A 16448-nucleotide genomic window follows, 5' to 3' on the forward strand; every position below is an offset into this window, starting at 1 on the left:
AACTTGTGAACCTACTATCAAAACTGTTAACTGATGTTTAGTGTTAAAGAAGGGGCCATGAGAATGTTTACTAGTTTTTCATTTATCATCCTTTGTTAATATGTTATTTTTCCTACTCCACCTTCATCGCTATTATTAGTTCATAAAATAACCAATTTTTTCAACATAAAACTACTTCCACTTTTGCCATAAAATGTACGGTATACTTTAGATATAAAATTAAACACTTATACCATGTGTATATTAAAAAAAAAAGATAATGCATATATAATAATAAATTGACCGTCACAAAATATAAACACATGCGTGTGAGAAGTAATATTAAAGTTAATAACATATACAGTGAAAGAAAGATTTGGTATTTCTTTTATGGTATTTTGTTTATTGATGGAAAAAATTCTTTTAAAAAATAAATTTAAAAAAGTTACCATCCTTTTTTGTCTTTCATAAATCATCCTTATATTATTAGGGTTTATGTATAGGTTATTCTAATCTGTATCGTTGCAACTTTTCCCTGCCATGGCTAACTTATTGCCTGAATGTCTCATTCATAAAATACTTTCTTACCTTAGTTTTACAGAAGCAACTCGATTGAGTATTCTATCGAAAACATGGTTGCAAGCATGTTCTACTCTTCCCAACTTGAATTTCACAATTGAGTATCACAACAATATAAAAATGAAAATAGTGGATAATATTATGGAGAGATATTGGGATGGAAAAATCCCTATTGAAAAGTTTGAATTATCAGACTTAAGTTATTTGCGTTTAGTTTTCCCTATGTTTGATAAATAGCTTGACATTGCACTTTAGAGTTCAGAACAGTGTAAAACATATTGTCTTTGGTCTTCCTAACTATACCTCGTACCCCTTGCCTATTTTCAAAATCTTTGCATCAAAATCTTTAAGAGAATTGGTTCTAAGGGGTAGTAATTTGAAGAATGTTTCGTTATCTAGTGGTGTGGTGAAATGCAATTCGTTGAGAAAGCTTACCCTATCTGATTTAGTTTTAGATGAAAACATGCTTCAGACTCTACTTAATAGTTGTCCGTTTATTGTCAGTTTCAAGTATGTTAATTGTTACGGGTTGAAAAAGATTGAGCTAATGAATAATAATCTTCAAAAGATCAAGTCGTTTTTAATTTGGAAAGCTGGAAACCAGCTCGTTAAAATTCAAGCACCAACACTTGAACATTTGTCTTATGTTACTGAACCGGAAATGTCTCCTAAGTTGGATATTGTTGATGCTCCAAATTTGGTGTCACTTGTGTATAACGGAAATCTAGTGCCTACGATTTTCATCAATGCTAAATTGCAATGGAGTTGTCATCCTAGGACACCTCTCCTTGAGTCAAATGTTACAATGATTGCATATGTCATGGATCGTTTAATGTACATGAAGAGTTTGAATCAATTAAAAGAAGTAGAAGTCTATAGTTTTGATTGGGCAGAAGTGAAATGGCATTTTGTGGAACTCGGAAGGGGAAAGGAAGCAATAAGGTAGTATACCGAGAGGAATAGGTTTCGTTTTTTATTAGATTGGTGATACACTATTACTGTGTTGAAAAGAAAAAATTATGTGGTATAGAGTTGTTGTTTTAGACTTCTGCTTTATGTGGTCTGTGCATCTGTTCTTATTTGGTGGGAGTATCGTCTATCGAACCACTAAGCACCTTTGTTTTTTTAGACTAATGTAATGACGCGTTAAATAGATGTATATGGACCTGGTTCCCCTGCTTTTAGAGATAAATAGAAGTTGTAGTACTTCGTTATGAGACGTTTAGTGTATGAACTTCACAATAACGATTCATATGTTCCTGTCGCTGCTTGACAAAGGCAAAATCGAGTATAAGTTGTCTCTCTGACCATTTACTAGGGCACGTATTGCCTCAATAATCACTGAGGCAATACCTGCTTTTGTTATAGATCCTCTTGTTTGAAAAAAAGGGACTAGTTGTTCGGTATGAAACCTTTGAACAATTTTACTGTATTGATGCTTATGCATCTGCTATTGATAACATGAAACTCGAGCTCCTTTTTACAATACTTCTATCAGTCTATACGATTTGTTGATTCAATTCCTATTGCTAACATGAAATTCGACAGATAAAGATAGTTGCAGGTATCAGTGGGACTTTGCTTTGTTAAAACTAATACAAATTTGATACTCCTTCCATTCTGAGTGTTTTATATGATCAATTATTTGTATCTGTATTAAGCAAATGATGTCGATAAACTATACTAAAAGAAACTTTGTATGGCCCTTTATATTTTGGGGATTCTGTTGCACAGATGATTCTATCCCATATATTAGGATAGAAGGAATCACGGAGAAGTCCTTATCGACAAGTTTAAAATTATGTGAAGTCTCAGACTCTGGAGTTTTCTGTCTGATTTATAAGCGCCTTGACATTGCTCTTCAGAATAGTGTAGTAGATCGTGTTTATAGTGATCCTCTCATTTTTCTATTCTGATGTCAGTCAAGTTAAATCTACGGTTTAAATTTATGACCTATAAGCCACTCAGAGACAATTATACCGTTGCTATAAGTTGAGGAAATATACTGTTTCACATAAGCTAACAATTCATATTGCCTTCCGTTTAAAGAAAATCCAAATATCAATCTAATATTTAAAAAGAAAATCAAATTTTACGACTAAGAAAGAACCTCCGATAGAAGAGAGAAAAGATGTAAAGCTCTCTGCACTTATTTGACAAGAAATATGTAAACATTTCACTTGTTGATTGTAGATTGAGTCTCCTGAGACGAAAACTTCATAGAAAAGCATCCACAAATGTCGAGCATTCCACAGTCGACCTTAAAAAAATTACGATAAAATGGAATATTATCGTCCCTATTTCTCTCCATGCTATTATCTTCTGTTACTTCGTCTTCCTTGGGGAATTCAAAGTCGTGGAGATCCAACCAGGCAAGTCGCCATGCTTTGGAGATACTTCTCTTCCAAGTTGCTTCTCTATAAGTAAGATAACAGAGTATTTTGCGAATGACGCATACAGGCAACATGTCAGCCGATCCCATGGCTTAGAAGTTGCAGGGGAAGTGATACTGGAAAAGTAAATTAAAACCTACCTATTCTTGGTAACAATTCTTATATAGTGTTACACAAGTAAATTTATCCACCTTTTTAGAACAGTTCTAACAAACTTAAAAGGAATAATATCTCACGTGAATATCTCATATGCTTACTGAATCAGCTACTCTATTCTCAAAAACAAACTTAAAAGGAATAATATCTCGCGTGAATATCGCATATGCTTACTCAATCAGCTACTCTATTCTCAAAAACAAACTTAAAAGGAATAATATCTCACCTGAATATCTCATATGCTTACTCAACCAGCTACTCTATTCTCAAAATGTCACTCAAGTTTGGTTTAATTGAAAAGTCATTATGAATTATTTTTCTTGGAAAATCATCCAACTATGAGTTATTATCTCATAAAGTCACTGAACTTTAATTTTTAACTCAAAGTTGAATGGCTTTTTGAGAAAAAACTTATAATTGAGTGACCTTTGTATTAAAATTTAAAGTTGAGTAACTTTTTTTGAAAAAATAACTCATAGTTGAGTGATTATCTAATATATTATCTCCAAACTTAAAATTAAATACTCTCTCGTCTTATTTTATGTGACACTTTTCGGATTTTGAGATTCAAACAAGTCTAATTTTGACGGTTAATTTTTCATACAAATATATAAATTTCATTTCAAAAAAATCGAAAATTACATTCGCAAATTCCCAATCAAACTTAAACCGTTTGACTCTAAAAAAATAAAAAGTATAAAAATTGTTTGACTCTTGAAAAATAAAAAATATTAAAAGTGTCACATAAATTGGAACACCAACATGAAGTAATAGATTATCAATTCGCACTTTTAGATCAATTATAACAAACTTAAAAAATAACTTTAACTTATCCACCCTCTTAGAACAATTATAACAAACTTAAATAACAACTTACTAATATAATAATAAAAATATATTATTTTAGAAAATCCAAATATGTTATATTTCAAGTTTGAATCTTTTTTATTAGGAAAAATACATAAGTATCATAGACTATGACCAAAATTTTTATTAAGGTTCTAACCCCTGAATTTATATTTTTTGTAATTTTGTGTACCTTTTGGCTTACGTGGCACACTCCGTGATTCCACGCATTTGTGGCGCGGGAGATATTTGGATGTCACGTAAGCCACAAAGATGCATAAAATTATAAAAAAATATGTTCAGGGGTAATAGGACCTTAGTTTAATTAAGGTGTATCTTTGAGATTTCCGTCATAGTCGAGAGGTACTTGGTGCATTTTCCCTTTTTATTATTAACACTAAATTTAATTTTTTTTATCGGGAAACTTTTTGTCTTTTATAAATGACATAATACATATATTGGACCCTAAACTTGGCTTCAAAGTTTAACTTTGACCTCCAACTTTCATAATGAACAAACAGACACTTTAAGTATCCAACTTTTAAATAAATAAGTCCGACATGGCAAAATACACGTAGCACACCATGTAGTACAAAAAATGACATGTAGGACATCTGTGTCTATATGTTCAATTTTATACAAGTGTCTACTTGTGCACACCCAAAATTAAAGGGCATAAATATGATTTAAAGCCAAGTAAAAGGACATATTTACGTATTATATTATGCCTTTATAATACATGGCCTTTTATAAAAATAAAAAAAATAAAAAAGTAAAGCCTATTAGAACATAAATAGAGTCCTTGTACAATTATACTTGCTAGTCAACAAGAGTCCTTAACTTGTTCATTTTTACGATAAAAAAACATTTTCAAACCTATCTTTTATTTCATATTCTCTAATTTCAAAGTTTAAAAATCGGTAGTAGAAGTTAAAACTGAAAGCCCGCTGCGTTCACATTACTTGACAAGGTACAACGAGAATGGTTTTGTTTTCTACGACCTAAAGGGTCACACAGAGACAACTATACCGTTGCTATAAGTTAGAAGGAAATGTTCTGTTTCACATCATATTTCTATAATCTGATCTTAGACAAGTTAAACCAATGATTACACAAAAACTATATTCATATTGCCTTCCCTTAAAAGAAATCCAAGTATCAAGCTAACATAAACAAAATCAAATTTTACGACTAAGAAAATGGGAGATAAAATAACATTTTTTTCTGCGAGAATGGAAGTGCATTTCGTTACTTATAAGAGAATAAGGGAATTCAAATTGCGATTGAATAAACTGCTTCACCAATCTAATAAAAAGAAATATTTCTCCAACGTGCTAACGGTCCTTATTGAGAGCTCTTCTCTTTTGTGTTCTACAGGATGCCAACTCTCATTTCTCTGATCAAATTTGTAGGCTTTTAACTCTTTTAATTGACCGCGCCTTTCATGAAAAAGAGCGCGTCTCAAATTCTTCATATGCATCAAACAACTAATATCATGAATAAGAGCTCGTCTCAAACTCTTCATATGCATCAAACAATCCATGAAACATATGAACATTTCACTTGTTGATTGTAAGTTGAGTTTCTTGGGACGACAACTCCAGAGCAAGGCATCCACAAACGTCAAGCACTCCCCAGTTGGCTTTAAAAAGTTTACATCTAAAACGTCCACTTTGGGGATAGCATCTCTAAAGTACTGCATATGCAAATAATTCATGTTGATCTCCTCGTATTTGTGAAAATAAATGGTAACTTGAGACCAAGAGATCGAATCTGATAGAGATTGCCTCAGCTGACAAAACCATGCCGCGTCTACATTGAACAAGGGATAAAGAATCATTTGTGACTGCTTCAATTGTCTTGATTCTAGTGCAACTTCAAGCTGAGGAATATCATCTCCTTTATACTCCAACAAAACCAAATTTGGAGCATAAATTGCTCCGATGTTCTTGCAATTATGAATCTTTAACACCTTTAAGGATCGACACCTGCAAATGTTAAACCTTCCTAAAGAAATGTTAGCTAATACCAATTTCTCGAGGCAGTAAGGTCTGAAGATAAGGCGGTTCAGATACATATCAGATATCTTCGTACATGATATCTCTAAAGATTTCAGATTCTTATATTTATCAATACTCAATTTATTCAAACAAAAACTAGAATAATACAAGTGTTCAAGAGTTGGTGCATCGATTCTAACGGGATGGTCAATATCAATGGCAAGTGACTTGATCATAGGAAGATTCCGGAGCTCAACATTTTTCAGCCGACTACAATTCCTGATGATTAAATCAACAATGAAGGGACAACTAGAGAGTATAGTCTGAAGCATGTTCTTATCTAATCGTACACGAGATAGAGAAAGCTTTCTCAAAGAATGACACGTCACAACATGACTAGTACTCGATAACGAAACATGCATCAGATCACAACCCATCAGGACTAGTTCTCCTAAATAATTTGCTTCCAAGAATTTGAAAATAGGAAAAGGGTATATTTTTGAATGTGTAACATCTCTATACACCAGATGTCTAACACCATTTTGAAGAGCAATGCCGAGCCATTTATCAATCAGAGCAGAAATACGATCAGGTTTTTTAGAGTTGTCAAATTCAAATTTGTCAATAGGAATATTTCCGTCCCTATATCTCTCCATGATATTATCCACTATTGCTATGCTTTTCCCTGAGAATTCCAAGTTGGGAAGATCCAACCAGGCTAATAGCCATGTTTTGGAGAGAATTCTCATCCGGGATGCTTCTCGATAACTAAGATAACAGAGTATTTTGCGAATGAGGCATACAGGCAACATGTCAGCAGTCCCCATGGCTTGGAAGTTGCAGGGGAAGTCACAGTGAAAAAGTAAATCAAAACCCTACATACTCTAGGAACCCTATTATACTGTTAGTACTAGTAAATTTATCCACGCTTTTAGAACTGTTATAACAAACTTAAATAATAGCTTCCGCGCTTTTAGAACAGTTGTAACAAACTTAAATAACAGCTAATTATTATAGAAAATCCAAATATGTTACATTTCAAGTTTGAATCTTTAATTTTATTTTTATCTTTAATTTTTTTTATCACCCTGGGATTTTTTGTCTTTTATAAATACTTTGTTTTTTTTTTCTTCTTCTTTAGTATAGCCTACATATTTGGTCTCTTTTACCTTTTCATCTTTATATTTATTCCATACTAGCTAGCTTGTTCATTTTTATGAAAACATTTTCAAACAGAACTCAAAGGTAGGAAAGTTGGCTCTGTGCTTTATTTATTTTTCGATAAATTTTGCAATGACATTTAGCTTCCAGCTGCAAGAAGTTAGAACTGGAAGTGAGCTACGTTCACTGTACTTGATAAGATAGGTAGTATGAGTGGGACTATTTAAATGGAAATGGAGAACGAAAACGCCCTCAAAGGAAAACGAACACAGCTGAAGAAACTAATCTGATTGCATATACGAAGAAGGAAACCAGAGTTTTCTTGGTCTTTGTTGGGTGCTATAACTACATTTAATCATCTTAATACCAGTATGCACTACTAAGTTTGAGTATGAAAATGCACCTAAGGGTGTGATCTAGTGGTTAATAAACTATGTTAAGCACCATGAGGTCTCAAATTCAAATCCCAACAGAGACAAAAACACCGTGATATCTAGTCTTAGCTGACAGAGTTAATTGGTGAGTTCTTCCGGTTTATTCTAGCCGTGATGGATAGGGTACCCTGGTACCTGTTATTAGTGAGAGGTGACAAAATAACCCATGAAATTAGTCTACGTTATCTCAAGTTGGCCCGGGCAATACGGTTAACCTTAAAAAAAGGTGCTAAATGGTTCTATACTGCTACCAAATAAGAAACGATACAAAGATCACAGATATCACAAGTCGAAATTATACTAATATGCAGCATAACTTTCTCTTTTCAACAAAATACATACTTCAGAGGTCTCGAGATGAAATCAATAGGCCTATCAGTTGCATACACGCGCAACTACTTTTAGAATTATAAGACAAAAACATAGTGAGATGTCTTATTTGAGTATATCTCAATTGATTCTGTAATTTCGAAGTATAACATAACAACTATAAGTTGGCCTCAGACTAACATATCAAATCCAAATATCAGAAATATCAAGCTAACGTTAATTTAATCAAATTTCTACTACTGAAAAAAAACGTCTAATGGAAGACAAAAATGAAGCAAATCTCTCTGCATTTATTACTTTTTGCTGCGAAAATTTGAAGTGCAGTTTGTTACTTCTAAAAATAAAGGCATTCAATTTGCAATGGAATAAACTGCATCACCAATCTAATAAAAATAAGTATTTCTTCGACTTGCTATTGGTCCTTATTGAGAGATCTCTTCCTCTTTTATGTTCTACAGCATGCCAACTCTGACTTTTCTGATCAAATTTGTAGGCTTTTGCTTCTTTTAATCGACCATGACGCAAATTCTTCATCTGCGTGAAACGATTCATGAAACATGTAAAAATTGCACTTGTTGATTGCAGGTTAAGTTTCCTGGGATGACAACTCCACAGCAAGGCATCAATAAATGTCGGGAACTCCCAATTCGGCTTTGAAAAGTTCACATCTAAAATGTCCACTTTGGGGATAACAACTCTAGGTTGCAGTAGCAAATCTATCACATTTATCTCCTCGCATTTGTAAAAGTAAATGGTAACTTGAGACCACGAGATCGAATCTGATAAGGATTTCCTCAACTGACAAAACCATGATGCATCTACATCGAACAAGGGATGAAGAATCATTCGTGATCGCCTCAATTTTCTTGATTCTTGTGCAAATTTAAGCTGAGGAATATCATTTCCTTTATACTCGAGCGAAACCAAATTTGGAGCATCAATTTCTCCTATGATCTTGCAATTATGAATCTTTAACACCTTTAGGGATTGACTCCTGCAAGTGTCGAATCTTCCAAAAGCTATGTTAGCTAGTATCAGTTTCTCGAGGCTGTAAGGTATCGAGATAAGGTGGTTGAGATATACATCAGATATCTTTGTGCATGATATACCTAAAGTTTTCAGATTCTTATGTTCAACAATATTCAATTTATTCAAACAAGAACTACTATAATGCAAGCGTTCAAGAGACGGTGCCTGGATTTTAAGGGGCTGATCATTACAAATGACAAGAGACCTGATATTAGGAAGATTTCGGATCTCAATATTTTTCAGCCAAGTACAATACCCAATGATTAACTCAACAATGGACGGACAACTATTGAGTATAGTCAGAAGTATGGTCTCGTCGAAGAGTACAAGAGATAGAGAAAGATTTCTCAAAGAATGACACGTCACCACTTGATTAAAATGCATCATATTACAACCCGTCAAGACCAGTTCTCGTAAAACATTTGCTTCAAAGAATTTAACGATAGGGAAGGGGTATATTGTTGGAATTTCAACATCTATGTACTCTACATGTCTTACACCATTTTGAAGAGCAATATCGAGCCACCTATCAATCAGAGGGAAAATATGTTTAGACTTTATAGAGTTGTGTAATTCAAACTTTTTAATAGGAATATTTCCGTTCTTATATCTCTCCATGACATGATCCACTGTTGTTATGGTTTTGCCCGACGAGACTGTAAATACCAAGTTGGGAATATCTAACCAGGCTAGTAGCCATGTTTTGGAGAGAATTGTCATCCGAGATGCTTCTTTATAACTAAGATAACAGAGTATTTTGCGAATGAGGCATATAGGCAACATGTCAGCTGTCCCCATGGTTTGGAAGTTGCAGGGGATGTGACAGTGGAAAAGTAAATCAAACCCTATATATATATATTATAGATACCCCAGTATACGGTAATACTTGTAAATTTATCCGCGCTTATAGAACAGTTACAACAAACTTAAACAATTGGTTACAGATATAATAATAAAAATATATCATTATACAAAACAAAATCCCAATATGTAAGATTTCAAGATTGAATCTTTTTTAATTATCAACACTTGATTTTATTTTTATGTTAATATTTTTATCACTTTGGGATTCTTTTTCTTTTATAAATATTTGGCCTAATTATTTTTTTTGTGTATAGCCTACATATTTTTTCTCTTTACCTTTTCATCTTTAAATTTATTTCATACTATCTAACTGCGTTGGATCATTATGAAATGAAAATGGAGAACGAAAACGCCCTCAAAGGAAAATGAACATTACTGAAGAAACAAATCTGATTGCATCTAAGAAGAGGGAAAACAGAGTACCTTGGTCTTTGATGGGTTCTAAAAAGAGATATATACGATGATAAACTACGTTTACTCGTCTTAGTACTAGTTTGCACTACCTTAGTACCAAAACGCACCCAAGGGTGTGATCTAGTGGTCAATTTACTATGTTAAGCACAATGAGGTTTCAAATTCAAATCCCAACAGAAAAAAAATCAAGTGATTTCTCGTCTTAGCGGACAGGAGTTAACTTGTGATTTCTTCCAGTTTATTATAGCCTTGATGGACAGGGTTATCTAATACTTGTTGTTAGTAAGAGGTGACAGATATTACATGTAATTTGTCTAGGTGCGCTCAAGTTGGCCTAGGTAACACGGTTAACCAAAAATAACAAAATGAGTACTAAGACAAAATTGTTACTATGCACCAGCAGATTTGAGTGTGATTCAAGTATCACACTGGGATCTCTTAGTTGAGTATAGCTCAATAGATTCTGTGATTGACAACTGACAGTGGAAGAGTAAATCGAAACCCTATACATTATAGGATATTACTGTTATACTAGTAAATTTATCCGCGCTTTTAGCATAGTTATAACAAACTTTAATAATAATTTACTAATATAATAATAAAAATATATTATTATACAAATTCCAAATACGTAACATGTCAAGCTTGAATCTTTTTACTAGTATTAAAACTTCATTTTACTTTTATCTTTGGATTTTTTTTCTCACTTGGGAATTTTTTGTCTTCTATAAGTACTTGGTCTCTTTTTTTTTGTATAGCCTATATACTTGGTCTCTTTTTACCATTTCATATTTACTTAATTTTCTTATTTAAACTTATTTCGTACTAGCTAATTTGTTTATTCTTATGAAAACTGATAGAATGTAAGCTTTCACTTGACAAGTAATGGACCAGGTCCCTTACTTCAACTCAGAAAATTACCAGAAAGTTGAATGCAGTAAAATCAACACAATGATTTTACGTGGAAACCTCCTTGCTTAAGGGAGTAAAACCACGACCTGTCTCACAGGATTTTCAATCGTTTTCACTAATCTTCAAAAGCAAAAGCGAAACACGATTACACCAAATGTAAGAAAGAGTTATCAATCTTACCGTTAAGCAATAGACCTCTATTGCTCAACAAGCCAAAGTAGAAAAACAATCTACCCACTAAGCAATCCCACCTGGACAACCTAGACTTTTAACTCAACACACCAATTCCTTTATAGATTTAGGAGTGGTTTACAATTTACGAACAAGAGAATAAATTCCTAAAACAACTAGATGAAAAGCTCCAGATGTTGCTGTTGTTCGAGGAATGATTCTGCCTTTTTCCTTTTGTTAGCCTTTGCAAGAGTTCTTGAAAAGTGTTTTTCAAGTTGCAAAAACTCCCAAAAAGTGTTTAGGAAAGTGTCTTTTGTATTGACAAGTCCCTTTCCTAAACATCTTGCCATTGGTTGGAAAGGTCACACTTTCTGACGCCATCGGGAAGTGTGCACCTACTTTCTGTACTATCTCCAGCTGGCAGTCGACTGGCTCACTCTCAAGAGAGCCTGGTACCTCTACTAGGTCCCTGGGTTTGTTTCATCTGCAATACTTCAAACAAGACACCTGCAATACTCAAGTAGAAAACCCGGTACCTTTATGAGGTCCCTAAGTTTGTCAAATCATCAAAACTACAAATAACAAAAACCATTTCAAACCTACTTTTTATCTTTCAAAGTTATAAAAAAAAAAAGAGAGAGGCATAACATATTCAAGTGTTTTATTCTTCAATTTTTTGTATGCATAAATACTTAAATTTGTATAAAGTTCAACAGGTAGATATTTGAATTGTAAGTGACCTAAAACATGTAGGATACCACGAAAAATGCAAATTGTCATGTAAGATGACATATAAAAAGTATGTGATTATTTGTTCTACTTTATACAAATTTAAGTGTCTATTTATAAAGACTCAAAGTTAGAAGACATAAATATAAATTAAGGTAAGTTAAAGGACATTTTATGTTTTTTTTCCAATATAAAGTTAAAAAACAAAAGGGTAAAGTCGGTAGAAAACTAATTAGGGTTTCTAAAGTATTTATTTTTACTTCTCCATTGTATTTGTTCATTCCCCTTCCAAGCCAAGAACATGGCAGCCACGGCTGACATATTCCCTGAATCTGTGATTCACAAAATACTCTGTTATCTTAGTTATGGCGAAGCATCCACAATGAGAATTCTCTCAAAAACATGGCTTCAAGCTTGGTCGACTCTTCCCAAGTTAGAATTCTTCGTTGAATATTTCGAAGAAACACAAATAGTGGATGCAATTATGGAGACATACAGGGAAAACAAAATCCCTATTGACAAGTTTGGATTTTCACATAGTTCGAAATTAAATCGTCGTGATCAAGTTTTCCCCCTAATTGATAAGTGGCTCGACACTGCTCTTCAGAATGGGGTAAGAGATATAGTCTATGTAGATTTTCTCTGTTCAGTTAGATTATATCCTTTTCCTATTTCTAATGTCTTGGCAGCAAATTCTTTAAGAGAATTGGATCTGAAAGGTTGTGACATTGTGCATTTTTCGCCATCTACTGGGTTCGCGAATTGTCATTCTTTGAGAAAGCTTTCTCTATCTTATATATTTGTAAGCAAAAAATTGCTTCAGACTTTACTTAATAGTTGTCCGTTCATTGAATCTTTTACCCTTGATCGTTGTTCGGGGTTGGTAAAGATTGAACTTATGAATCTTCAAAAGCTCAAGTCAGTTTCCCTATCAATAAATAGAAACCAACGTGTGAGAATCGAAGCACCAAGCATTGAACACTTGTTTTACAATGGTTATTTATCGAGAAATTTGGTTGTTGTTGGATGTCATAATCTGAAATCTTTAGAGCTATCATATGTGAAGATATGTAATGGATTTCTCGATGACATTATTTCTAGATCGCAATCCCTAGAAGTATTGAAGATTCAGTATTGTTTGGGTATAAGCCAGATTGAAACTTCGAATTTGTTATCACTTGAGTATATAGGATATCAAATTCCTGAACTTAAAATTGCGAAAGAGTCAAGTCGATTGAAGCACTCAAAAATAGTTCTTCATGGCAACAACAATTTAGATGCGGCATGGTTTAGTATGTTGAGAAAGCTTCTATCAAATCCGATCTCTTGGTCCCAAGTTCTCCTCTGTTTTCCCGAATACAATGAGATTGAGATGAGAGATTTGCAGCAGCATCACGGAGTTGCTAGCCCCCAAGTGGACGTTTTAAATGTCAACATTATGAGGTCATATGGGGAGTGTTCAACGTTTGTGGATGCTTTGCTATGGAGTTGTAATCCTAGGAGACTCAACCTATCATCAACGGTTGAAATGATAACATGTTTCGTTAGTCGTTTGATGTATATGAAGAATCTTAGTCCTTGGCATAGTCAATTGAAAGAAATAAAAGTGTTTGATGGGAAAAATCAAGAGCTGCAACTCACAAGTGGGGAACTGGCTTCGGAGGACAGGAAGGACGTTTATTTTTTATTAGATTGGTAATGCAGTTAATTTATCAATGTTCATTCCTAAAAGTAGTCTAAAATTGTGTTGAAATTGAAGCATATGATTCTTGATTCCAGAGCTCAATATTTTACAGTCCAATCATGTTCTGTAAAGTTGTGAAATTCAAACTTGTTGATAAGAATATTTCCGTCTCTTAGTGATTTCATCCCTTAGATATTGTCATTCGTTAATCATTGGGACCAGTCATGCCACTGCAAAGGGCCTATTTGTGTTGAAAGTTCATAAATACTTAGTTCGTCAAAGAAAACTTGTAATGTAGTGGTTTTTCGAAAAGGCTGAAAGTGTTATTAGTATTTGTGTTTTGTGAAAAAAAAATATAGCAAAGTTTTTAATAAGGGTTTGTTATATTTACCTGTGTCACGTGTAATTACACGGGTAAATATAGCAAAGCCAAAAAAGGATTGCAAAACAATTTGTCAACTATCAATTTTTTTATTTTCAACTCTTATCTTTATTCCTTTCTTTTTAACAATTACTATGGGATGGACTCCAAAATTACAACCCACAAAACCAGTTTTTATAAAGATTTTTTTGTCAAGATTGTGAAAATAAGCAAAGGGCGCAATGTTGTGAAAAATAAAGATGATTTTTTGGAGGTACAAATAGTCTTAGATATTTTGTAGAACTTTCTAAAGTTATACCTTCAGTACTTGATGTATCTAGGAATTGTAAAGATGTTCTAGAGAAGTAGATAGTTATTGTGAATTCTAGAAATATCTAGATTCTTGTTAGATTGTTAGAAGATAAAAGATATCCAGATTTTTTTTGTTTAAGTATCTAAAATAATTTCTAGAAGCATTCCTATACAAGTATAAATAGAAGTGTCATTAGCATTTGTAACCAACCCAAAAACAACTCAATGAAATCTTCTTCTATAACAAAGTTCCTTAACCCAAAATACTCTATCTTCTTTCTAGTTTTCTCAATCTTTCGATCTTAGCTTTGTCATGATCTGCTATTACATTACAATAGGAAAACCACCGATCTTTGAAGGGAAAAGGCGATTGAGGTCCTTACTATTTGTGTTGGTCATGGATTGTCATCAACTTATGCAGAACGATTAGAGAAGATAAATTCAATCCTATTCTTCATTTTTGACTATATATTGGGTAACACGATAGGGACTAGAAAAGCAGCATTAATTTCATGGAACAAAATCTGCATATCATACAAACAGATGGCCTTGATATCAAAAGTTACGGGTGTTCTTAATATCAAACATGGTAGAATTTGGCAAGGGTATATTGCTGTAAAAACTATTAGGTGTTCTTAATATCAATAGTGGTAGAATGTAGAAAGGATAAGTTGTAAAAATTATTGAAATTCAAGCAGCTCACATAGCTTGAAGCTTGCTGTCCTCTTCTAGTATTAAAACTTCCGGCATTAAAATTTGAACCAGAATAATATAAAGAAGGTTTAAATGTTCAATTTAAATGTTAATTAATTATTATTATGTAATTATCCATTGCCATATCAAGCTAATGAAACCGTTACATTAATATACTAATTTCGTGGATTAGATTGGTTCATGGCTTGTATATGAAAACAAATCATTCAGACACTTAAAGATGTATCTGTTTCTATACAAAATATTTCGAGATTTATATGAAATTCTCTAATAGTTTGTAATAACTAAAATATGATACTATCTAATTAATACAAGTATCTCAAAACAAAGAAATACTAGAATATATTCTCAAAAATACATATTAATGAACTCATGCATTACAATTTTGATAAGTTAATTGCATGACCAATTTAATAAAAAGCAAAACTTATCGTTATCGTCCCTTATTACCCTCCTTCCACTTCCAAGTTCCATAGGATCAGAATGCCATCTCTGGTTTTCCCAATCAAATTTATAGGCTTTAACTTCTTTTAATTGACGATGCAAACGAGAAGTAGAATAACTCGATCTCATCATATGCATTAAAACATCCATAAAATCTGTAATTATTTTGCTCGTTGAATCAAGAACGAATCTCTTAGGATAACAACTCCGTTGCAAATTAGCATCCAAAAAAGTTGCAGGAAATTTAAATCCCGTATACTCCCATGACACCAAATTTGGGGCATCAATACAAAACTTTTCAGCACCAGTAAAATAATACAAGTGTTCAAGAGACGGTGCTTCAATTTTTACGAGCTGCAGTTTGTCAGAGTGACGAATAGAAACCGACTTGATCTTTGGAAGATTATTCAGTATCTCAATCTTTTTCAACCAAGGACAATAATCTAATATTAAGGTGTCGATAAATCGACAACTATTAAGTAGAATCTGAAGCGTGTTTTCACCTAAATTAACACGAGTTAGAGAAAGCTTTCTCAACGAATTGCAATTCACCACGCCGCCACTAGATGATGAATCACAGTACAATTCACAGCCTGTTAATACTAATTCTCTTAAAGATTTTGTTGCCAATATTGTTGACATAGGCAACGGGTATGCCTTACGGCTAGAAACGCGAAAGACGAGATATTTTACACCATTCTGAAGTGCAATATTAAGCCACTTATCAAACAGAGGAAAAAATTCATTAGAACGAATAGAGTACGATAAATCTAACTTTTCAATGGGGATTTTTTGATCTCGATATCTCTCCATGATATTATCCATTACTTTTTTCATATGGTGCTCGAGATAACCAAGTGAAAAACTCAAATTGGGAATAGTCAACCATGCTTGTAGCCATGTTTTAGAAAGAATACTCAATTGGGCTGCTCTTTT

General features: G+C 33.1%; 3 protein-coding genes across 3 annotated transcripts; 1 reads left to right on the plus strand and 2 right to left on the minus strand.

The window, feature by feature from the left end:
- Positions 1–5250: 5250 nt before the first annotated feature.
- On the minus strand, positions 5251–6780 carry LOC114074087 (F-box/FBD/LRR-repeat protein At2g26030-like). Its single transcript, XM_027912003.1, has one exon. It carries the CDS (start codon positions 6778–6780, stop codon positions 5251–5253), a length of 1530 nt encoding a protein of 509 aa, XP_027767804.1.
- Positions 6781–8150: 1370 nt separating this feature from the next.
- Positions 8151–9707, minus strand: LOC114078590 (putative F-box/LRR-repeat protein At3g28410). Its single transcript, XM_027919444.1, has one exon. It carries the CDS (start codon positions 9703–9705, stop codon positions 8254–8256), a length of 1452 nt encoding a protein of 483 aa, XP_027775245.1. The 5' UTR covers positions 9706–9707; the 3' UTR covers positions 8151–8253.
- A 2550-nt stretch (positions 9708–12257) lies between these two features.
- Positions 12258–13863, plus strand: LOC107029760 (putative F-box/LRR-repeat protein At3g28410). Its single transcript, XM_015231207.2, has one exon. The coding sequence runs from the start codon at positions 12299–12301 to the stop codon at positions 13694–13696; it is 1398 nt and encodes a 465-aa protein (XP_015086693.1). The 5' UTR covers positions 12258–12298; the 3' UTR covers positions 13697–13863.
- The last annotated feature ends 2585 nt before the right edge of the window (positions 13864–16448 follow it).

The sequence above is a fragment of the Solanum pennellii genome, chromosome 9 (genome assembly GCF_001406875.1).
Source record: "Solanum pennellii chromosome 9, SPENNV200".
NCBI lineage: Eukaryota > Viridiplantae > Streptophyta > Magnoliopsida > Solanales > Solanaceae > Solanum > Solanum pennellii.